General features: G+C 40.5%; 2 protein-coding genes across 7 annotated transcripts in view; one reads left to right on the top strand and one right to left on the bottom strand.

Annotated features, from left to right (window-relative positions):
- The first annotated feature begins 5,193 nt into the window (after positions 1 to 5,193).
- On the top strand, positions 5,194 to 17,134 carry rab11a (RAB11a, member RAS oncogene family). The gene is made up of 5 exons (XM_077562722.1): positions 5,194 to 5,380; positions 6,572 to 6,767; positions 9,283 to 9,476; positions 13,164 to 13,244; positions 14,868 to 17,134. The coding sequence occupies exons 1-5, from the start codon at positions 5,341 to 5,343 to the stop codon at positions 15,002 to 15,004; spliced, it is 648 nt and encodes a 215-aa protein (XP_077418848.1). The 5' UTR covers positions 5,194 to 5,340; the 3' UTR covers positions 15,005 to 17,134.
- Positions 17,135 to 17,249: 115 nt separating this feature from the next.
- LOC144049959 (multiple epidermal growth factor-like domains protein 11) overlaps positions 17,250 to 23,944 on the bottom strand; it is a 122,998-nt gene continuing 116,303 nt past the window's right edge. For 3 of the 6 annotated variants that reach the window (XM_077562717.1, XM_077562716.1, XM_077562721.1), the window contains 6 exons: positions 23,418 to 23,651; positions 22,585 to 22,739; positions 22,344 to 22,413; positions 22,168 to 22,221; positions 20,683 to 20,901; positions 17,250 to 18,759 (listed from right to left, as the gene is read on the bottom strand). In XM_077562717.1, coding sequence (XP_077418843.1) covers positions 18,572 to 18,759; positions 20,683 to 20,901; positions 22,168 to 22,221; positions 22,344 to 22,413; positions 22,585 to 22,739; positions 23,418 to 23,651 — 920 coding nt within the window. In that variant the 3' untranslated portion in view covers positions 17,250 to 18,571. The remainder of the gene's footprint in view (positions 18,760 to 20,682; positions 20,902 to 22,167; positions 22,222 to 22,343; positions 22,414 to 22,584; positions 22,740 to 23,417; positions 23,652 to 23,944) is intronic. The other 3 variants (XM_077562718.1, XM_077562719.1, XM_077562720.1) reach the window with 3 other exon arrangements.

Here is a 23,944-nt window from a genome sequence, read left to right as displayed (position 1 = left end):
CGGAGATGCAGGGGAAAAATAAAAAATGAAAATTCTTTTTCAATTAAAAAATAAATAAAAATGATTACTCAATATTCAACTATAAAAAGCAGACCTAATTAAAAAATAATATAGATAGTGGCCTGTAGTTAAATTACAAGTTACTCCCCCATTCCCCACAGGCGTGTCTTTAAACCAGCATGGGGGGAAAGGCTTTAAAAATTGTCTTTTATATTTCATAAAAAATTCTGTTCCTCTCCGTTGTCATCACTGAGGAGAAAAAACACAAAAACTGCCCTTCTACTTCAACACTCCCCCAGGACATTACGCAATCCACTTTTCCATTGTCAGGGTCACACAAACATTCAACAAATATTCCACATACACATCTCTCATCCAATCTCTCTCCCAGTTCCCAATGCAATTATTCAACAATTGTTCCTCAACTTCTCAACCTAATGAGGGCACATACAAACGCAACAATCACACAATTTACCCTAGTCATTTTATAACAAAGAATGTTCCCTTCAATTCACACACCTTCCTCAAATGCTGCATACACACGCATGCACACACATAACTTCACCCCGTAAAAGCACACATCTCAGATAAGCCAGCTTCCTCTAAACATCTTCAATTTAACTCTTTGACTGCCAGACGTTTTCAGAAACGGGATGTCGCCAGTGCCAGCCGATTTAAGCATTTTGACTGATCTTTCAAGGTCCACAGAAAATGTGGTGTTTGGACTATGGAAACACACATACTACCAAATGAAAGATTGAACTCTCATCTTTCATCAGAAAAAAAGTTTGTTTCTACCTTATTCTGTTCTTCAGTAATCAACAATAGAAAATGGTTAATTTCATCGAAATGCTCTGTTTTGAAACAAAAAGCGGAGAAAAATAGCTTTTTGTGAAATTATGTTATTTCATGCACTCTAGTGAATTCTACACTTCTTTTTGTCCATGAATGATGCCACAAACACCTAAATAGTGCTTTACTTCTGTAATACACCACCACCAACAATGAAAAAGTGTTTTTAGATTGCAAAATACGTTTATTTCCATTCAACAGTGTAACAATTTGACAAAACAATTTCGCAAACTATTTACAAATGTGTGCAAATGTGGTACTATTTACAATTATGTGGATGTTTCAAATACAGTTTTTCTTTTTGTAACACTGCCCTGCGTGCAAGGAGACGGAGCAGGATTTGCACAACAGATACGTTTCACTTCGATTGTCCGTTTCGCGTGCAGACGTTACACTTTCTTGACGGCCTTTTTTTCCGGGGAATAGCAAGTAGCAGATTGTACCCACTACTCCGATGAATATGCATTGGACTCGGGGCACTCTTCGTCGTCCGATTGAACGTCCGCCTGAACGTGCTCGGTTGTGCTCCGCGTTTTCCGGTGTTAGCATCGCTAGCCCGTGAACCTTTATGACGTCGTCATAGCCTCCGCATCAGCGCTTCCAACTTCGGCGTCAAACTAGGAGTCACCATCATCATCATGGATGATGATCATCGTCGTCATCAATGTGCTCTTTAGCGTTGGTCGATGCTTTTCGTCTTTGAAAAAAACTGCTCGAGCGTGAGCTGCTTGCAACCGGTCGCCATGTTCTCTTCCCTTCCCCAGCCATTGTCCCCTCTAGCTCCGCCTCACGTCTTCTACTGACGCCTACCCAATCTTGTCAAAAGAGAGTCATTGCTGCCATCTAGGGGCCAAAAATAGTCATTAGGCTAACTAGATCTGCTTGAAACTTTCACCACAGCTGGCCAAGGCTTTTCTCCACCCGTTTCCAAAAAAATAAAAATAATTGGAGAACGTCTTTTAACGTCCTTGGCGGCCCTCCGTAGGTTTTTACTAAACGTCATTTAACGTTTTTGGCAGTAAAAGAGTTAATAGCTGTTCGTCAATACATTAGAAGCTTCATTAGTCATATCACGTTTTCGTTGTGTAAACAATTTATTCCGTTCAGCCTGTAATGAACGGTGTTGTTCTGTCAATTCGTCGTGTGCAGCTATTTCAAAATGAGAAAGAATGGCACGCCATTTGCTGCGAAGTAACTGTGGTACTTCCGCATGTCTAGTCAGTTCTAAACCGAAAGCACTCGCCTGGTTCAATCGGTCCTACGGGTCATCCTTCATAGCCAATACTTCATATAATGTATCCTCTAATTGTTTAACGGAGGCATTTACGCCCGCTGCCAACGCATCCACGGCGTGCAAAACAGAGTCGCGTTGGGGATTTTTATCAGGAATATCACCGTTCCAATTCACATCTAGATGACCAGCATTTACAGTCAACATAGGTGCCTGCAAGTCGTGCAGTATCTAAATAGCTATATTATATGGTGAATCCGTAAACGGGTTTATTGGGGCCGCACCCGGTGGCGGAGCTGTTAGCTTAGCATCCAAATCAGCCTCCTTGTCATCAGTTTGTATCACAGCCATCCGAGCGGTCTTTACAGAACTACCCAAAGCTAGCATTCTAGCATTACTCATCATTTGATCCACTATTTTACTGTCACGCCTAGCTTTTCTTCCACTCAAAGAAATTACAGATGTGTCTCGTACGTGTTTGTCCAGCGCATGACGTTTTTTTACACATGCAAGTTCAACGGCTTTCATCAATGATATTAAGTAAACCGTAGATTGTAACGGTGGGAAAAAAACTTTTTCACAGCAACTGTGCATCCATTCGTTTAATTCCTCCTTCAATTCACGTCTATTTATTCGGGGGCATCGCCTCGATAGCTACCTCGGAAGCGTTAGCAACCTGTGTTATCAACAACATGTTGCGACCATCAAGCGGAAGTGCATTCGGGTCAAACCATTCAGTATGACGGTCAAAAAGGGCTTCCATAACTTATATTAATTATTAACCTCCTTAGTTATTATTATATTGAAGTCGTATCAATAGTTATAAATCCAGTGACGTCTCACTAGTAGTACCATAAAATTAGTCGACAAAAGATCGCTTCCGCGACAAAACAATAAATATCCGGATGCCTGTTTTCCTTTCAGCTGAACAAATTTATTCAAGGATTTTAACAGCAAATCATCCAAGAATCTCTCGATTGCCTTAACAAACTGTTTTCCCGCAGCTGAACAAACTTATTCAAAGATTTTAACGGCAAATCATCCAAGAATCTCTCGATTGCCTTAACAAACTGTTTTCCCGCAGCTGAACAAACTTATTCAAGGGTCTCTCGGTTCCTTAACAGCGGCGTAAAACCGCTGTGTCAACCTGTTCCTCTAAGTATCAAATTTATAACAGCGGCGTACGTACGCTGTGTCAACTTGTACCTCTTAATATCAAATTTATCCAAGAATCTCCCGATTTCTTAACAGCGGCGTAAATCCGCTGCGTCAACCTGTTTTTCCCTTTCAGCTGAACAAACTTATCCAAGAATCTTTAAATACCGAATCATTCAAGGATCTCTCGATTGCTTTTAACAATCTGTTTTCCTGCAATTGCGCATAAACTAACGTGACGGCATTTCCGTAAACAATGCTCTCGTCACCACGTATGTGTATAGTTCAAACACCGTAATAAAATCCGAAATCAGGGACTTCACGTCCAACAAAATGATTTAAAATTTTACCAATACCTGTTCACATAGATCTCATCTCCAATGTAGTAATTTTACAAGACGAATACCAGCTGCAGCGCTTCCAAACAGACAGAATTCCTTAAACGTGGATAAATGTCCACTTACCGTAATTAATGTGGCCTGGAATTCTATCCGTCCGTGAACGCCACAGCCCGTAAAACGTCGTTCGTCGGTCGTCACCATTTGAAGGATTATAATAAGTTTTGTAATCTTTTGCATGTTCAAATAAATCAAAGATGAGATTCTTGTGAAGAGGGTCCTTGCAAGGTCAATTTTTACAGAGATCTCTGGTCACATAATTGCATATCACCCAAGCAGTGTCATCCAAGAATGTGTGTCCCTCCCCCCAGGAGACACAGCCCTTTTATTACAATCAGAGTTTGTACAGAAAAACGCCTCTCTCCTCCCATCAAATATGAAAATCAGATTTCATTCTCACAGTATGCTAGGTTGATCTTTCACATTTAGACAAAACAGAATCTCAGTATGCTAGACTGAACTTGAATTTTCCCAAACAGGACAAAACAGGGAATTTAGACAAAACAAGATAACAGATAGGTTAAGGTCGAGTTATATTGAGTTTGACATTATTACACCTGTGTAGATGTGCATCTACACATCTATAACTAAATTCAAAATGGTTAAAATACAAAATAAAGAATTAAAAATGTTAACAATGTTAACAGAGTCCTCATTGAACAACCTATAGTAATTTGCACAACGGGTGGAAGTAAAATATTCCCAAACAGTAACATTTTAATAACACAACACTGTAATGAGCTTACAAACACAATTTTTTCCAGTTACTGCCAAATCAAGCATTGTATTTAAATTTCAATAAATGAATTTGAAATTCTATTCATTGCCTTTCACACACTGCATTAGGAGAGCAACCATCATGCTAAGCATAGCATTTTAAATGATCATCCGTCCGTTTACATTAGCTCATGTCCTTGGAGTTTATTCTCAGCTGATGTGGGGTGAGAGGCACACCTTGGAATGAATGTGCACAAGCCAAATCACAGGACACAAACAACTGTTCACTTATATTCACACTGATGGACAATTTGGAATTTTTGTTCTCTCACTTCCCCAAGTAACCTTAACGCTAAGTAACTAACCCTAACCCTAACTTAAACATGAGCATCCAAATAATACAAATAATAATTAAAAAAAACATTCACAATAGATGGAAATATTTCCAGAACATCACAACTTTATAAATATATTTTATTACTTTCAACTTAAAGTTCACTGTAAACCTTTGTTAAAGTAATTATTGAAGGAGTGAGCCATTGTGACTCTTGGATAGAAATTTTATTATTTTATTTTATTATGTCTTTTGCTGGCCAGCACAAAATATCACCTGTTTGGGATGGAACAATCTAAAAGAATGAGAATTGAGTTTACAGCAAAATGTCAAAAGCCACCTTTATAGTGACACAACAATTTCAAGCAAAACATAGATATCATTTCCAATACATCCTATCTAGGACTACAATAATTGCCCCACGGATCCCTATTCTTTAATTTTGCACGGGGAAACGACACTATGTCAGTTCTTGTTATTGGCCGCTAGGTGACAGAGAGCTCTTAGTGTGCCATCAGGCAAACTACGTAGAGGAAGAAATTACGGAAGTACAGCTTCCAAACAGATTCCCTTTTGGAAGAGTAAAACAAACTAGAGCGTTTTTAAACATTAAAACCTGCTTGATCTAGGACTAACCATTACTCAATAAGACAATGGGCACCAGAGATGACGAATATGATTATTTATTCAAAGGTAAAATGACTTTTTTTTGTCGTTATCTTTTCCCCTCGCTTATGTTAGCTGTCAGGCTAAACTTAGCCGTCACTACCTTTGTGCTCTGATTGTTTTTCTTCGAGCGTATTGGTAAATGTCAGCGAGTTTAATTAATTTACACGACAGGAAGACTTTATCGCTTAAATACTGGCCTTGTAAAAAGGGGGGAAACTCCGTCTGTAATCTTAAAGAGCCGGGCCTTTTGGTAGTACTGGGTGCGGACTAGCGGACACGCCTAACGTTAACCGTTATCACATTATCTTCATGAGGTTGCCAGTAAGGAGCTAGTCCACACGCCTTATTCATCATTGATACCAATATCACCGAAGGAAAATATGTAACGTGTATTAGATAAAATGCATCAAATATATATCGTACCGAGTTTTAAAACTATAAACACAGATTAGTTTGGTATGACTTTAGTTTCATTTCAAGTAAATAATCAATACACAACAGGAAGGGATTTTCTTTAACATTATTCGAGCAATTAATTACTATGCAAATGAACCTGTGTATAACAAAAATAATTGCAAGACAACAGTTATATATTGTGGTTCGTTTTTTTTATGCAAGGAGGCGGCGGCATTACGGCTTTCCATTTATGACCTTTCTTGGGAAAACCCTTCTTCATTACATGTATGTAAATTTTACACTTAAATCGTACCCACCTTGAGCAATATCACAACGGTGTTCCAGTCCTAGTAAGACTTATTTTGTTTATGGTTGGTGTTTCAATTCCAGTGCATAATTTTCTTATTTACCATTAAAACTACACTCACTGGCGCCACATAGGGACACCCGCAAAATCTCATGAAATTTAGTACTGTACAGTATATCTAAATCCAATTCTGAAGATAGCTCAATTTTAATTGCAGTATATTTCCAGAACACTAAGTTTAATCAGATTTCTACTTCTGATATGATTTTATTGCGCCTCTCCCCCATAATTCAAAGATAACTCCAGTTATCACCCAATATGGTTTTGTGATGCAGGTACCTCATACTTCAACAATAGTGTACTTTTCTGTTAATCAAAACTCACGAAGGCAGAATATTTGACAGAATTCTTATTAGGTTACATTACACTGAAGGTGTACCCACACCTAGTATGCTTTTATTGATATAATGGACCCATGGAGGGAGTATTAATCCCTATTTTCTGAATTGCAGTGGTCCTTATTGGTGACTCGGGTGTGGGAAAGAGTAACCTGCTATCACGTTTCACTCGCAATGAGTTCAACCTGGAAAGTAAGAGCACAATTGGAGTCGAATTTGCCACGCGCAGCATTCAGGTGGATGGAAAAACGGTGAAGGCCCAGATCTGGGATACAGCAGGCCAGGAGCGCTACCGTGCCATCACTTCAGCGTGAGTATTGTCAGTGTTGAAAATGCAAAAAAGGAACTCAGGAACTGGGAAACCCAATTGATATAGGTCTGTTTTAGGGAAGGGTACAAAATTCAAATTGTCTGTGAACCAATATGGCCAAAATGTAATGGTAGATTTAAACAAGATCTTTAACCGCTTACTGATGTTTAATTTTATCTTTTTTTTTTTTAATTTAATTTGCATCAGGCCAGTGGAGACTTATCTGACACATGTTCTGCCTCACATATCTTGCGTTCCTGTTCAGTTCAGTTAAATTAGTCTTTTGACATACATTTAGGGACCTGTCTGTTTCCTTTCATGCTTTCTTTTTTGTAAATCATCATAATAGTGCACAAATGGTAGTAGGGCTTGGCAATAAATCAAATTAATTTGATACATAGACATTTTAAAAATCAAATCATTGAAAATATGCTAACTTGTGAAAATCGAGTTTTGTCTTCTGGATTATTAAAAGCTGTTGTTCTTATGTTCTGTTACATGCGAATTTTGTACAAGTGGCAGAATGCTGGATGGGTGGTTTACAAGACATGTTAACAATAGCGAACACCTACTTAATGGTGGGCTCTTAAGTTTTGACTGTGTTTGTAAACAAACAATTCAAACGGACTCCTCCCATGACTCAACCCCCACGCCTCAACATTGTGCCTGCCTTCAGTGACACGCCCCCCCGCTCTGTGATTAGCTGAAGGGGGAAACATTGACTTTCCATCCCGAAATGTCCCTCAACACAACCGGATGGCAAAATATAAGCTGGGGGTGGTGGCTGTTGATGAGAAAATCACCACCACACATTAACAGAAGCCCAGAGCTGTTGAGAATGATTTCATGGTTATACATCAAGTGTTTATTTCTGAGTGAAAACTCAAGACCCCACTTTTAATTTTGACATTTAAGCTCAATCTATGAATGTTAAATTTATGTTAAAACTGATTTAGAATCAGTATGTATTATTGTTGTCTTTACATTTTCCACAGGAATTATTTTTGAATAAATGTAACCTTTAAATAAATGTTTGTTGGGTTTATTAGATAAAAATTGATAAAAATGGTAATCGTCCTGAATGACTGAAAAAAGTTGAGATTTTATTTTTTGACAATATCACCCAGCCCTAAATGGCAGCATACACTACCATTCTCCAGTGAGGCAATTTCCTTTGTTTTTGCTGTAGACTAGAAAACCATTTGGGACGAGATCATTTCATTAGCAGTTACCAGTACTTGATCGAGCACACTTAGAAGATAGCCCCCTTTGTTTGAATCCTCCCTTCTTCTTTTTTTAACATGGAGAACTCAACCCAAAATGTTTCTTTAGAATAATATGTTCAATAGAACCCCACTAGTCTAAACATGGCAGTTCTCATTTATACCGTGTTTGTGTAGTGTAAGTTAAGCGGCAAAATCCACCCGTTTTTAGCCATCTCAGGGGGCTGCCATTTTGTCTCTTGCTGTCGACTGAAAATGACAGCACATTTGCTGAGGGCTTGGGGAACAACCAATCACGGCTCACCTGTTTACTGAAGCTGAGTGGTGATTTGCTGTTACCTGAGCCGTGAGCAACTGTGATGTTGTTTTCAGTTGACAAAACGAGTGGATTTTGCTGCTTAACTCTATTCCACAGATGCAATAGTAATGAGAATGGCGCATAGAACATATTCGGGGCTTAAAAAGTAGTCTGGCACAGTGCTGGATTTCCCCGGTGTAAGATATTTTTGGACATGTTCTGTGTGTCTTGCTTAAAGGTATAGTCTGAAGGATTTGTTTTGTTCTGTCCGGAACGTTTCTGGGCGGAGACTCAACGTTTTCCTTCCAGCCAAGCTGCGGAGACAAGCTACTATCAGTGGCATATGAAAATTTTGCTGTGTGATCGCCTGCTCCTGATTGGTGGACTGTTTCCATGAACGTGTTAGGAATTTGATTCTTGGAAGTGTACAAAAACATGTTGTCTGCCAATTTCAAGCAGCAACCAAATTGATTGAGAGCTATTTTATCATCGTAGCAATTGATTAAACCACTGCCAAAACAACAAAGAAATTCCATCATAGGATAGAAGAAATGTTTTACACTGACGAAGCCAATTTTTAGACTCGAAACATATAGGGCTTTTATTTTACCGTGCTAAGAAAAGGGGAGTTTGAGAGTAGAGAACATCACTAAAGTATGCAAAAGTTTGGTGATGCCAATTGGTCACAGGCTTGTTGCAAGAATATTCCTGCACATTATGAACTTTTAGGAGGGGAGAAGTCTAGAACATTTTCATAAACATTCAAGTTAGCAACCACAAGGTTGTGTCTAGGATGTGAGCTGTCTCCTTTTCTTCCCATTCTTAATCTCAAACGAGCCTCAGCAATAACGGAGTTTCACAAATGATTTCCAATCAGCTGCATTGCCATTGATGAAAGTCAACTTTGTGAAATCATGTTACCAAATGGCTATAAATCAGCAGCTTTGTTAGAATGAATTGACTGATGAAAATTGATGGTGGGCTGACACTGCAGGTACTATCGCGGTGCAGTGGGCGCTCTCCTGGTCTATGACATTGCCAAGCATCTAACCTACGAGAACGTGGAGCGCTGGCTGAAGGAGCTGCGAGATCACGCTGACAGCAACATCGTTATCATGCTCGTGGGGAACAAGAGCGACCTGCGTCACCTCCGGGCTGTTCCAACTGATGAGGCCCGGGCTTTTGCTGGTAAACCAAATAAGCTTCCTTTAATTTGTATAACTCATTATATAAACAAATCTAAAACTTTGCAGTTGGCTTGCATATACTTTTGATGTATTTTGCCCCTCGCTGTGTCCTCACCCATTAAATAGTGTAGCATTTTTCATTCAGTGTAAAGCAAGTCCCAGATCAAACCTAAAAAACATTTATTAAGAATAGGTTCTGAAACGTCAAACTTTAACGATTTGGTCCTTGAAGGAATATTTAGTGAGAAATAGACCATAAGCCATGCACGTCTGTTGAATAGCTTGACTGTTTCTGCTCCGTCTAGCTCAAAACGAGTGTGCTCTTCACAAGATCAATTCAAGACGCACTGAATATTTCACTGAAGGACACAACTCACATGAGAGAAAATTCATCCACGTCAATACTTGAGTTCAAATATGGACTCGTCAAATACAAGGTTGTCAAACTCAATTCAACAGGGGTCCAAAACTCAATGCACACTTTAGGTCACAGGCTGAACACGATAAACATTTATTCAAACATTTTCAACATAGATGTGAATCCAAAATGTAAATGTGAGATTATGACTTTGTAGAGATTTTCATGCGATGTTTTGTTATATTTCGTTACAGCTGCTCACACAAAAGTTGCACCAAGTGCTTGTACCAGTACGTCAGCATGATCTTTAGATCAGGGATTCTTAACCTTTTTTACCTTAAGGCCCAACTTTTCCTGTAAAAAGTGGCCCAGGGCCCATTCAGAAATTATGATTTATATTGACTTAATATTGTTTGTATTTAACTCATTCACTCCCAGCCATTTTCACTGAAGCAACCCCCTTCGCTCCCGGCTGGTTTACTGAATATTGTGTTATATTGTTATAAAAATGTAGAACATACCAAAAGAAAGATTAGAGTTTCTTCTTTCATCAGAAAAAAAAACATTTCTATCTGTTTCCATTTGAAGCAATTAGCATTAGAATATTGACCTTTTGGATGTGATGTCACAGCCCTCATGGGAATGCCCCCGACAGGACGCTGGACGGCAAAAGAGCCACTTGCCTGTATTTTAACCATTGAATCTTGTACAGCGTAAAGTCCTTTATCTAATCGATTATCTTATAAAATGGTGATATCTTGCTGTGCGGTCGGTTGTACAGACAGACAAAGGAGTAAACCAAATGTTGCTTTTTATCACATACCTACTAATGAAGACGAATGATGTCGATTGATAGCAGTAATCAACAGTTTAATTAGTAGATAAATATTTAAAACATTTTACTTGTAAACGTACACTATAACAAAGATTGTAACAGAGGTGTCGAATTGCGTGTTTCAAATCACGTTAACGAGCCAGATAGTTAGCGTCCACTCCAACTGCACGAACACACATCTTAGTTTTAAAATGCACCTTCTTCAAAAGTATTAAGTGCATTTGACTGTTTAATAACGGGGGATTTCGTCTTTGTGCTTGGAGTTTTTCACTCTGGAGCCGGAGTCATATTCATGAAATTACTGCATAGCTTGCCACTACGATAGTCATTTGTTCCATGCATCAAGTAAATATATAACATAACATCATCACAGCGTTTCAATATAGAACGGACTACTTCAAATAAGTCAGTTAGCATAATAAACAAGTTTTACCTTTGCATTACAAGGTATATTGTCCCCCGGTGTGAGCGTAGCATTTCGTCCCAGAGACTCAGCCAGCGACAAGCTTTTGAATCAGCCCCGGTGTAAGGAGGAGAGGCGACATTGACTACATACTGATATAGGTCGTGCGCTGTGAATTCCGGCAAAGTCGGTGATTTGTTTAACTTGGTAAAAACAGCAGGCGACTGAAGGTAAGGGGCTGTTTTCAAACTAGCGATCTCCAACTCAAGTAAATATCGCGCTCTATGAGTCCCGACTAAATGTGCAACTTCGACTGAACTTTGGTTGAAGTAGTAGATTCTATGGCTCTATGGGCAATAATAACTTTTAATTTGTAAAATAACAGTCGCTAACTCGCTCCGGGTCACGTCCACTTCCATTCAACAATCATTTCCTGCCGCCGTCTGTCATAGAGCAGTCACGTGATCAGGCGACGTCGGTGCAAATGGTCAATAGCTAAATTTAATCATTATTCACAAATCTGTTTAAAGCACTGGGGAAAAAAACGTTATTGCAACATGGACCTGGTTGATCTCTTATACTCTGCTGCCACCTGCTGGACGTTTTTGTAATTACTACCATTGCTTCAACCTTCGGCCCCCCCCCCGATCAAAACTCAAGCGGTATTTTTTTAATGGACTTCTGTGCTCACCACGGACTGACCATAACGAACACCATGTTCAAACACAAGGGTGTCCATATGTGCACTTGAGCGGTAGATCGACAGGCGGATCGGTGCAGCGTCTGCAGTGATGTGGACGCTGTATCAGTCCGTTGTGATGAAGAAGGAGCTGAGCCGAAAGGCAAAGCTCTCGATTTACCGGTCGATCTACGTTCCTGACCTCACCCATGGTCACGAGCTGTGGGTCGTGACTGAAAGAACAAGATCCCGGATACAAGCGGCCAAAATGAATTTCCTCCGCAGGGTAGCCGGGCTCTCCCTTAGAGATAGGGTGAGAAGCTCGGTCATCCGGTCGAGCCGCTACTCCTCCGCGTTGAGAGGAACCAGTTGAGGTGGCTCGGGCATCTGGTTCGGATGGCTCCTGGACGCCTCCCTGGGGAGGTGTTCCGGGCAGGCCCCGGGGACGACCCAGGACACGCTGGAGAGACTACGTCTCTCGGCTGGCCTGGGAACCCCTTGGGATCCCGTCTGAGGAGCTGGCTGAAGTGGCTGGGTAGAAGGAAGTCTGGGCTTCCCTGCTAAAGCTGCTGCCCCCGCGACCCGACCCGATAAGCGGTAGAAGATGGATGGATGCTTCAACCTTTCTCTTCAGTTCAGAGGCTGCATCAAAGCCTTCTGTATGCTCTAGAATAAAAAACTTATAAATACGTCTTTGGGAGCATGGTAATATTTCAAATAGAACAAAGCAAATGAGTTAATAACTACATTAAATCTAGTTAAAGTTTATAAAATCAACATGATACAATGTGGTCATCAATGACATTTATTTATGTGTAAAGACACCCAGTAAGATGCCCAACAAGCAAAGAATTCCGGATTAAACTTCTCTATTTTTGTGTGCGTTTGTGTGACCAATTACAGCAACAGATGAAAATGTCGTCTTCTGTCTTGTCTTAGGGGGAAAAAAAGTACAAACATTAGGAGTGTTAAAAAAAAAATCAATTTGGCAATATATCACAATCTTACAGCGCGCTATTCTCATTTCGATATGTGGCTGAATATTCAGTTTAAAAAAATACCCTGCTAATGTGTATAAAGCATCAATTGAAAGCTGCTTGCGGCCCGCAGTGGCTAGTGAATTCAGCCAGTCAGTAAAGGGCTCTATGAATAGCTTTACAGCCAAAAACCGTGATTGATTGGCACTAAAAGTTATGTTCATGTCTACTCATGTGCAACTTGTACTCTGAAAATATTGCAACAAAAAAGTCACAACATTGATTGATGGTTTGTGCCCGTTTGTGCTTGTTGGACAATCAATACATTTGTGTTTGGTCAAGTTCAAATGTGGACTGTGTTTCACAACACATTTAAATATATTAGTATTTTAGTATGCAAACATTTATTAACATGTTGTCTTATTTTATCCTGCAGAGAAAAATGGTTTATCTTTTCTGGAGACATCGGCTCTGGATTCCACCAATGTCGAGACTGCTTTCCAGACCATTCTCACAGGTGTGTTATGATGCAATACATCCCTTGTGTGTATTGAAATCTGCCAAAACAGAAACTCTTTTGTCGCAGATGTAATGGCGATTTAGAATATGCATTAAAAAGTTTCAGATAAACCGTCGCCTTGAACTGAAACAAGCATTCGGCCTCAATTGATTCACTTGATGACGCAACGTTTTGCCTTTTAGAAAGGAATGGAGGCCATGGTTGGCGTAATAAAAAGATTGGCAAGGATTTCCTACTGTCAATATTAAATCAGCAGCTGACCATAATGTATTGCTGAGATGGTGACAGTGCAGTGGGTTCAACTTCCTTGGGCCACTTGAAGGTGCTGCAATTATATTAAAAAAAAAAAAATCATTATTGTTGTTATTATTATTGTTAGTAGTGTTGGAATTTATTTCTATATTAATATAAAGTCAAGTTAATAATCCGACTCCAATTTGTGACCTTACCAAACTATCACCCATCCAACAATAGCATGCTTGTTCTGCAATAGAAAGGTATCAGGAAGCCGGCATTTTCACACACGAGTAGATTTATTCCTAACACTCAAATCTAATACAAAACAGCTGGGGTCCAGGGTCCCTATCAATACAATTCTATACGTCTCTGTCTCAAGCAGCCGACGTAGTCTCATCCGAGTTGCCCCAGTGAATAGTTATACTACACAGTATTTAAATGACACAGAAACAAAGGCATCCTGACATTATTCTATTGGCTACGTGTTTTCTGCAGTTTAACTTTAGCTTGCTTTTCATTGGCCGATCTTCATCCGCAGCGTCACTGGGTGGCTTCTCCTGTTTTGTACTTTTCCGCCCCGGTGTAAAACAAATGTGATTTACAACATACTTTGAGCTTATCGCGGCTCTGCATCTCCCCTTGCAATTAGCATCCTTTGTTCTGCAACATTCCATTCCTGCAACCCCCACTTGCACAAACTCTTAGATTCCTTTATTAGTGATGTGTGAGTACCGATACCTGGCTTTATTTCATGTTATAGGTACTCTTGACGGTCCTCTTGTGGCCGTTTTATGATCGACAGCTATAAATTAAAAGAATTAAAAAAAATCATGCAATTTTAAAGAAAAACTGGAAATATACCAGTAGGTCTCTCTTCAAAATTATCTGTCATTGTTTTCGGGGGAATTTTATGTACTTGTGGTATTGGTATTTGGTATTGGAATACTCAAGAGTTGAGTGCTCGTTCTGGTCACGGTTTAAAAAAAAAAAAGTGGTATCAAACATCCCAAATTGTATAATAATTATAATCATTAATATTATTACCTTTCAAGTTCTCACTTCAGACTGCATTAAAGGATGAATTCTGTGTTTTAAAATAAAAACATCCACGCGGCCATTATACCAAATGACACCGAAAGTGGACAAAGATTAAGAAATGGACCAAACTTGCTGTAAGTGTGGAAGAGAAGAAAGCAAATCTCGTCTCAAGCATTGCACGGTGCACTACGGCACCCTTGGATTTGAGATTGGATTACAAATTTCTTTTATTGGCACCTTTCACATAAACAGCGGCAAGTGACTGCATTTATGGGCAATGTGCATTATAATAACTTGTGATCTCGCGACTGAATTAAACATGAACTTTTCCTGGTCTCCTTGCAGAGATCTACCGCATCGTGTCCCAAAAGCAGATGTCGGAGCGCCAAGAGAGCGACATGTCTCCCAGCAACAACGTGGTCAACATCCAAGTGCAGCCCACCGAGAACAAACCAAAGATGCAGTGCTGCCAGAACATCTAGCTGGGACCTCCAAAACCTGATCCTGCCCCTCCCCCACACACACACACCCTTCTTCCATTCTCCATCAGAGCTCCAGGGCTGTGACCTGAACTCGTCACTACTTTTAACCGGTCTCCCCTCCCCTGCCCCACACTTCCATGTTTCAGTATAGAAAGTTACTGCGTGGGGCTCCTTCGACCACCGACCCCTTCCTAACCCACCACACCCCCACCCCATGCTGAGCCGCTCTGTATTTTGGCTCAGAAGGCAACAAGCATTTCATATCACTTTAGATTTCATTCTACTTGTTGCGCTGACATGTCACAAAAAATGTCTTAATATATGAATGTGATTTGTTTCTCTCTTCTTATGTCTTTATACGTTGTGCCCATATTGATTCTTCCACATTTTTCCTGATCTTTCTCTGTATTATATCAAGTAGTATATATGAATATAAAGCACATGGAAGTTGCTCTGAAGTTTAGTCCTGGAACTGAGCTCCTGTCATTGTCGACTCCCTCTTTGCCACTTAGTGCAATGTACTGTTTAGGAAACCACATGCAGGAGTGTCATGACTTTTGATCCTGTTGCTGTGAACATGACGCTAGTTAAACGTAGAGCCGTCAGTCCTGGTTATGCTGCGGAAAAGACAGAGGGGGCCTCCTCACGCGCAGTCAACATCTTGTTTACAAAAGAAAGCAGGTTGGAGAGGCAGCATGTTTTAGTAGGCAAGAGACTCTGGGCTGCCACCTTGAAAGCATAATCTGCTCATTTGTTGTCTTTTGTCACAGAGGCACTCAGTTTGTGAGTTTGGGAATTGAGGAACAAGGCTTAGCTCTGGCTCACAATTGTCAACAACTATGCAGGAAGTAGCGTGCGGCTCTTCAGATATGTAGTTCTTAGTTGGACGCATTCAAATCACACTGATGTAGGCTTCAATGCGCAAACGTGTTTGCAACAGTTTGACTTTTTTTGTATTTCTTTCTTGCACTGAACTTCACTAGCTTTAGTAAACAAACCTAGTCTAGTTTGTACGGATGAGGATTAGGGCCAGTGAAAAGGTAATTTAAAAAAAGAAAGGGGGGTTGGCAGAATTCTGACTTCAAAGTAAAAATTCAGACTTTAATCTCAGAAACGTTAACTTAAATCTCAGAATTCTGACTTTGTGATGTAGAGCTATGAATTGGGGGAAGTCAGAATTCTGCCAACCTTTTTTTCTCCCTCTTCGCTGGCCCTAACCTTTTTTTTTTGTAAACTTGCAACATTTTTTCTTTTCTTTTTTTGAGGTCTAATGCATTTTTTTTTCTTTTTTTTGAGGTGACACCACAAAAACATATTTAGGTCTCAACTATTCTCTACGAGTGTGTGAAGATTCATCCACGTTATCAGCTGTTTTTTTCTGCTTACAGTGCCTCCTTCACTGTTCGCTTTTGTACCCCCCCAGCCAACACACACACACAAGTGGTCCGTCCCCCCAAATGTAAGTTTTCCCTGTCACATAAAGCCTACTTTACACCAAGCTGCCTCAGACTTGATCACAATGCATGGCTTTTGGTGGAATTCCACGTGACTGCCTCCGTTGCAAACATCCATGTCCATGAAATTAGCTTGGCGTGCTACAGTGGGACGGCAAGCCAAGTGTTAGTCCAGTACACCCGATTGCTCATTCAGCTTCTAGTCGTATCCAGCGTTGTGATGGGTTTGGCATGCATATTCACTACCTGCACTCGGTAGTGTGTCCGTGTGTGTGCATAGAGTGGATGGATGGTTATTTGGGAGTGTGTGAGCCTGGCTGGCAGTACCAATGGCGTTTCCTCGAACAGACGGTGCCGCCAACCAAGCATCTTCACACAGTCTGATGAGTCAAAGTGATTCCTTTCATCCAAAAATGATTCCCGATCATAATCCATCATTGTGTTTTTTGATTGAATCTTTTTTTTATTTGTCATTTTTATATGTTTTGAAATTCATCAACTGACTGTAATTCCTGTGTAAGCGTGAAATGATGTCATTTCAATGATGATGAAGGGTTCAATATAAGAGGGGGGTCATAATGAATGGTTTTATGTTTTGTACAGATTGATAAAATTGTACAATTGTGTCTATATCTTAAGTTATCAATTCATCGTAATAAAGCGCACCAGTCATAAACTTTTGTCTTTTCACTTGGAAGTTTACTAACTTACTAGTATGACTTATCCCTTAAGCTATGACAGTTTTATTGGTTGTAAACTTGAGCAGTAAAGAATAATCTAATTTGGATTGGAAAAAAGAAGGTATAACTGGATCCAATTGGAATATTAACAGAATCTAATTCAAGTAAGAAACAAATCTGATTGTCGAGATGTCATCTTATTGCTGTGTGAAGTTGTGAAACTTAATTTGCAACCGATTTATGTGAGTGGAGCCTCATAAATATATTTACTATACTATAGTCCTATTGATCAGTAAATAAGGATCATTAACATTGCCACAAAATGGAAGCCTCTCTTTGTTAGACCGGGAGATTAACAAATAAAAGTTGCTTGAATAAATCAACTAATCCTGGTTTATACCTAATTGTTTTAAATCAAACCTGCTATGTAGTTACGAGCGGCCCTTTGTGGAGTTTGACAGACGATTCAATGGGATATATGCCACGGAGGAGACGGGACTTCAACTTCCGGGTTTCACACACCGGCGCTGTTTGCGGTCGCTGTTTGCGACGTGTGGGCCGCGTCCGGTTGCTTGCGCTTCCGCCCTTGTGCCTGTCGGTTGCGTGTTCCCGTCAATGGTGGGCGCGAGCACGCGGTTGGGGGACGCAGGAGTGGGAGTTTCAGTGTTGGGACTGGAAGTCGGTCCGTGGCATCTATCCCATAGGCTCCAAGTTATGAAATAAGGATATTGCTGGCTAACTATTAGAATAGTCTTTGGCATGCATGTGTATTCACCTTGATGCAAGAACAAAACAAAAATAAAATAAACAATTACAAGTGGACAAAGTGCACAGCCAATACAACACTTTTTCTACAGTACATACAGAGAGTTGAAAGAAGAAACAATGTAAAAATAGTGTATTGATGCTGTGTTAACCTGGTTTGCTTGCTTGTGTCCGTTCATCCTTTTCAGTGTACGCTCACTGGACAAGCTGAATCAGCCTAACTTGTTGACACGTACAAAACTGCATTGTGTGTGCGTGCGCACGTGTTCAAAGAGGCCAGTAGATCAATTCCACTGGCGAATGTATGAAAAACTGCATACCGCAAAAAGGTACACTGCTGTATACAAGGATAGTATGCCTATATTTCCTCTACTGAGTTTTTTTTTTATAATGGGGGTTACAGTGAAAACACAAAAGTTTCATGGCACATAACACCTAAAATCGAATATATTTACAATGATAAAATATCAAATAGTAGTGCAGTAGACACTGCACTTCACATCTGCTGTCCTTTCCCTTTCCTTTGGCACATACCGAATTCTACAAAAACATATGGCCTCTTGACAGTTTCAAGCAGAGTATGTCAAACTGGATTCCGTCCAGTTCACAGGGGCGGGCACGGGCAGGGATGGTCACGTTTCCCGTGTGAGGTTGCGGGGTGTTCTAGACTAGAGCAATGAGCCAGTCGGGCTGCCGGGCAGAGGGGGGTTGTGGCTGTGAGAGGGGCTGGGCCGCACGGGCAGCAAGTCGTAGTGGCTGGGGATGTGGCTGTTTCTGGGCAGGTCATAAGGGTTCTGCGGGTAAACGGGCACCACCACGCCACCGCCACCTTCGGGGATGATACTGATGGTGGGCTCTAGGAGAGACAAAAGGCCGTTGTCATTTATGCGCTCCTTATAGAGCATTATATTTATTTATTGCATTTTTAATAAGAACAATAGCACTCTATAATATTATACTTCTAGAAAAACATACGGTAATGACATTTAATTAAAAAGAATTACACAGTATTTGCCAAACTTTCTCCTTTTGGCACATTGTGACTCTCGTTCTGGTGTGCACAACTTGGTCACTAGGGGGCAGTATTAGCATACTTACCAACTCTAAAACCCCTATCCCCGAACGTTGTGAAAGTTGCGTTTCGCCAGAGTTCAACAGGGTTCGGAATTAGTGGGAATGTGTCACATTTGTGTTCGTAATTATTTGTAGTTATTCGTATTCGCCATTGTCACAAATTGCGAATCCATTGTTTCGCCAACATGCACATTTGCTTGTAATTGTAAATGTAGTCGTAATTCATCGTAATTTGTTATAAAGCGTGTCGGCAAAGGTCTCTCCGAGGCCCTATTCATAAATTCACTCTGACGTCCATATACTATGGAGAAAAAGCACTTGTGTTCAGGCGGAGCTCGCTCTGTTTGGTGAAGTGCGGCTCTGCTTGGAGCAGCACATGCATTGAAATCATATTTCAAAAACGAATAGCAATAAGCTATCTTGGAGACGTGTTGAACATTTTCTATTTCGTATTTCATGCTTTACAAGTGCTCAATATGCCTATGCACGCAGGTGATATTGTTCCAAAATGCAACACGATGTTGCCGCGCGGGCATAAGACTATATGAACATTAAAATATCAATGGCATCTGATTACCTGAAAAAAAGGTTTAAGCCGATTAAGTGCCAAAATGATGAAATACCATGTACGCTGTCATATTGGACTTTTTTGTGCATCACATCATCGCTATAACGTGGTTTGTTCATTCTGGTTTATATTGTGCTATAAAAATGCCTATAGCGTTGTCAAGTATTATCATAATTTAGATAGCACTCCTGCATCTCAGGTTGCATATTCTTTCTTTGAGAAAGCAAAGGGGGGTGAAAAGACATTTGCGGAAGTTACTGGCGAACACGCAGCCTCTAGCCAACCCGTGTTTGTGTGCAACCGGTCCGTTATGGTGGCATTATGAATAAAAAGCATGACTGATTGTCATAAAAATTAATAGATACATATGCTAACGAGTCTGAAAATATTAGAACGAATCCCACAGTATTATTATTATTTTTTAATTCTTATTATTCACGTCGTGATGGCTCCCGGCCGCTAGACACAAAACATTCCGTCACTTTATGTCCAAACAAGAATGGCTGATTGAGACCAAAATTCCTGAGTCCATGTGCAGACGTGATCATCATAGTCTGGAAATAGTAAGACAAAATGTGCTATATTTTGGATAATATTCGAAAGCGTTATGCATATGAATGTGCGGCAGCGCTTCCGTCTTAAATATTGTGAGTTTCGTTCTAATATTTCCAAACTCTAATTCACATATGTCTGCACGTGTACTCAGAAATTTTGGTCACAATCTATCGTGTTTTTTGGATAGATGTAATTTTTTTGTTTCTATGGCGGACGAGCCAACTTACAATGTGGACTAAGAAAAATACTGTGAGTTTCATTATATTTTCCGACTAATATGCCTACACACATGTACTCATACATTTTGGGGGCAATCAGTCATGGTTTTCATTCATACAGTATGCCACCTTTTGCACATATTAAGTAGAGGCAACAATACCTTTGTTTTTAACCAATTTCTTGGTAGCTTTAACTCATCAGTATACTGTAGGTGGTTTTTACCCTTGTTGGATCAAAGTCTTGATCAAATGATCTGGGTCAAATCCTCAATATTGGCTTGGCCCCTTTTGGACTCAACGCTGGGTTAGCTATTTCATCCAATTTGGGTTACTTTTAACCCAGCAGTGCAGAACTGTAACGTACCCATGTTGTAGACATTCTTGGCAGGCCCATTGCTTGTTGAAGTGCTGATGATGGTAGTCGCACAGCAGTGTGCCATGTGTTGGTGGTGAGCTGGCGATTTCATCTCCACGTAGCTGCTTTCCGAGTGTTTGCACGCCAAACCGGGTGGGTCGTTGATGGTGGCGTACGGGTTCTCGCTGTTGAGAGAGCAGGTGCTGGACATGGAACTCTTCATGTAGTCTACGTCAGGAACAAAGACAACAATAATGTTTACTGTCAGTGGTTGCACTCAGCATAAATATTCTCAACATCCTATTCAATGTTATGGTACATTTCAAAGAACATATGCAATAAAGGTTCAACATGAGGAGTGAACAAATAGGTTAAAAGACAGCTGAAAGGAAGAAGAGCAAGCAGTGATCATGTTCATTGGAGGAAAGGTTCCTTGAGTGAGTTTGGGGAGAGGTGGGGTTGGCACACAGAGGAGAAGAATCACTTGCAATCTGCAGAAACAGACACATTCGTAAGCACCAGTTCATATACAATATGTTCGCTGTGTGAGGGGTAAAAGTTTACTTTGAGGACACTGGGGAATTTCACGATGCACCTCTTTCGCTCATTTGTCGATGTAATATTGTAAAGACCATAACATTGACATATAGCTGATGTATTATTATTAGGGGTGTAAAAATGAGTGCGTTAATTTTTGGTAAATTTCAAGTTTCTTTAATGACAATTTTTTTAAAACATTCTTTTTTTTTAATTATCGCCCGATACCCCTAATTATTATGCATCTTTTGTGATGCACGCACTCTAAAATAAAGTTGGGTCAAAAGTAACCCAATTATGGATAAAAAATAGACCGATCCACTTTATGGGTCAATTTGACCCAACTTTCTGGGTTGTTTTATACAAAATGACCCAATTTTATGACCAAAGTAAAGGATCTGATCAATATTTATGAGTTGTTTTACACTAAAAGACCCATTTCTTGACTCAAAGTTGGGTCAAATTGACCCAAGTAGAGGATCGGTCCATTTTTGACTCATAGTTGGGTTATTTTTGACCCAACTGTTTTTAGAGAGCAAGCCAAACTCCATCCATTTTCTACTGCATACCCCATTCAGGGTCAAAGGGAACTTGATATCCCAGCTGACTCTTTATTCCATTTTTCCACTCTAATTATTCACAATGTCAAAGTAGAAACTTAAAATCTCTTTAACACAGCTTACTTTTATAGAAGTAAATAGTAGTCTGTCACTCTGTTAACTTAAAGATTTAAAGTCAACGAGCCAAACTGTTATCTAAGACAAAGCTCTGTCAAAACATCTACTTTAATATACATTAATCATGAATGTCATTCAGCACTCCAAAGTCTAAACGTAGCTGAGGAGGTTTAAAATGCAGGAGAGGCAAACATTGTCTGGGGAACATGTTCAAACGAGCGGATTGGCTGAGGAGTCTGAGGTGATGATGTCACGACTTGAGGTTCTCCTTTCACTGTACCTCTGTAGTGTGGCTCCACTTGGTAACTGTAACGCCGGTCAATGCAGTATACGCCTGAGTGGTAACAAGGAATGGGCGGAACAATTGAAACAAGGAACAAGAATTGAAAAGTGTTGCAAAAATGTTCTTTAAAAAAATTGAAGTTTATTGCAGCAAAAACAGCAATAGCGACTGACCCAACTCACTGAGGTTACAATAGGCACTCCACTCTGGAGCACTGTTCCTATGTCTTCGTTTGGCCTTCATCTAGGAAATAAAAGGAAAGCCTTGACTTTTTTTATCATGTTATTATCTTTATTTATTAAACTGAAAAACCACACAGTTTCTGTAGTTTGCTCGAACATGCTACTAAACTGAGATGGACGTGTTATGGTATGTTTGCTGTGATGATGTGTGAGCAAAGTCATGTAGGCCCACCTTGGTGGAGCGTCTCTTGTCCGGTTTGGCGTAGTGGGCGGAGTAGGTGCACGGGCCCAGCGTGCGATAGCTGGGGTTGGAGAAGCAGCGGCCTATAGAGCTGTTACAAGGTGACGACTCTGCAGAAGTGAGCAGGCCAGCGCACTGAAGCCCTGCTGTCGCCACATGACATCAGCACATTCTCGACACTTCATCGGTTTATATAGAGCACACTGGGAAGCACTTATGGACTAGTTCATGCACAACAATTCATACACATAAACCTGTAGTTGAGAGACAAACACTCCAATGGTAATTTTGTGAGAACATAAACTACTCACAAAAAATTTAAGAACATTAGGCTTTTGGGTAAAATTTCTGGATGAACCTAAAACGCATTAAAACCTTGAAAATAATTTGACCATTTCTAAATTTGTGAATGAGAGAGAGAGAGAGGAAGACAGAAAGATAGGGAGCGACAGAGAGAGGTAGACATAAAAGGAGCAGAAGAGAGAGAGCGGAGGAAGAGAGAGAAAGAGAGAGAGAGAGAGAGAGAGAGAGACAGAGAAAGAGAAAGAGGAAGACAGAAAGATAGGTAGAGACAGAGAGGTAGACATAAAGGGAGCAGAAGAGGAAGGGAGAGAGCGCAGAGGGAGGGAGAGGATGAGAGAAAGAGGGAGAGACAGAGAAAGAGAAAGAGGAAGACAGAAAGATAGGGAGAGACAGAGAGAAGTAGATGTAAAGGAAGCAGAACTGGGAGGTAGGGAAGGAGGGAGGGAGAAAGAGAGAGCACAGAGGGAGGGAGGGAGGAAGGGAGAGAGAGAGAGAGAGAAACATACGCTGAGAGAGCTTACCAGAAAGGGAGTAGTCGGTGGAGTTGATGTGCAGGGCGGGTGTGTAGGTGACGTTCGGCACATGGTGGCCTTTCTCTCTCTGTCGGTAGCGCAACCAAACCACGAGAGCCAGCATGGCCATGATGAGCAGCAGCAGAAAGATGATGCCCAGGATGGCGCCGGCCGTTTGACGCTCTGATGCAAGAGCAGGACTGATCTTGGTGTAGGGGTTCAGCTCCTCCATCATCAAAGCCGCTGATAAGTACAATTGGTGGACAACATGTAAAATGCTACATCTCGTCTATTAAACTCTAAATGCTTCTCGGCCCACATACTGTATTCGCAAGACTTTTAATTTTCCTATTTGACTTCCAGACCCCTCAGGGTGTCGGGTGCTGGCTCATTGAGTGTTCCCAGAACCAGAACCAAACAAATAAAAGCAGTGTTTGGTTTCTGTGTTCTTCAAATGTGGAACAAATTGTCCATTCATTTAAATCTGGCCTGACAACTTTGTTGACCAATGTTGCTTTTTCAAGAATCAAAAACAT

The sequence above is a fragment of the Vanacampus margaritifer genome, chromosome 4 (genome assembly GCF_051991255.1).
Source record: "Vanacampus margaritifer isolate UIUO_Vmar chromosome 4, RoL_Vmar_1.0, whole genome shotgun sequence".
NCBI classification, from domain to species: Eukaryota; Metazoa; Chordata; class Actinopteri; order Syngnathiformes; family Syngnathidae; genus Vanacampus; species Vanacampus margaritifer.
This window is presented reverse-complemented; position numbering and strand designations above follow the sequence as displayed.

Bases quoted from the DNA above. Each gene is read 5' to 3' on its own strand.
- rab11a (XM_077562722.1), top strand. From the start codon at position 5,341: ATGGGCACCAGAGATGACGAATATGATTATTTATTCAAAG. The intron at 5,381-6,571 runs GTAAAATGACTT...TCTGAATTGCAG, and splicing joins ATATGATTATTTATTCAAAG to TGGTCCTTATTGGTGACTCG. The intron at 6,768-9,282 runs GTGAGTATTGTC...CTGACACTGCAG, and splicing joins TACCGTGCCATCACTTCAGC to GTACTATCGCGGTGCAGTGG.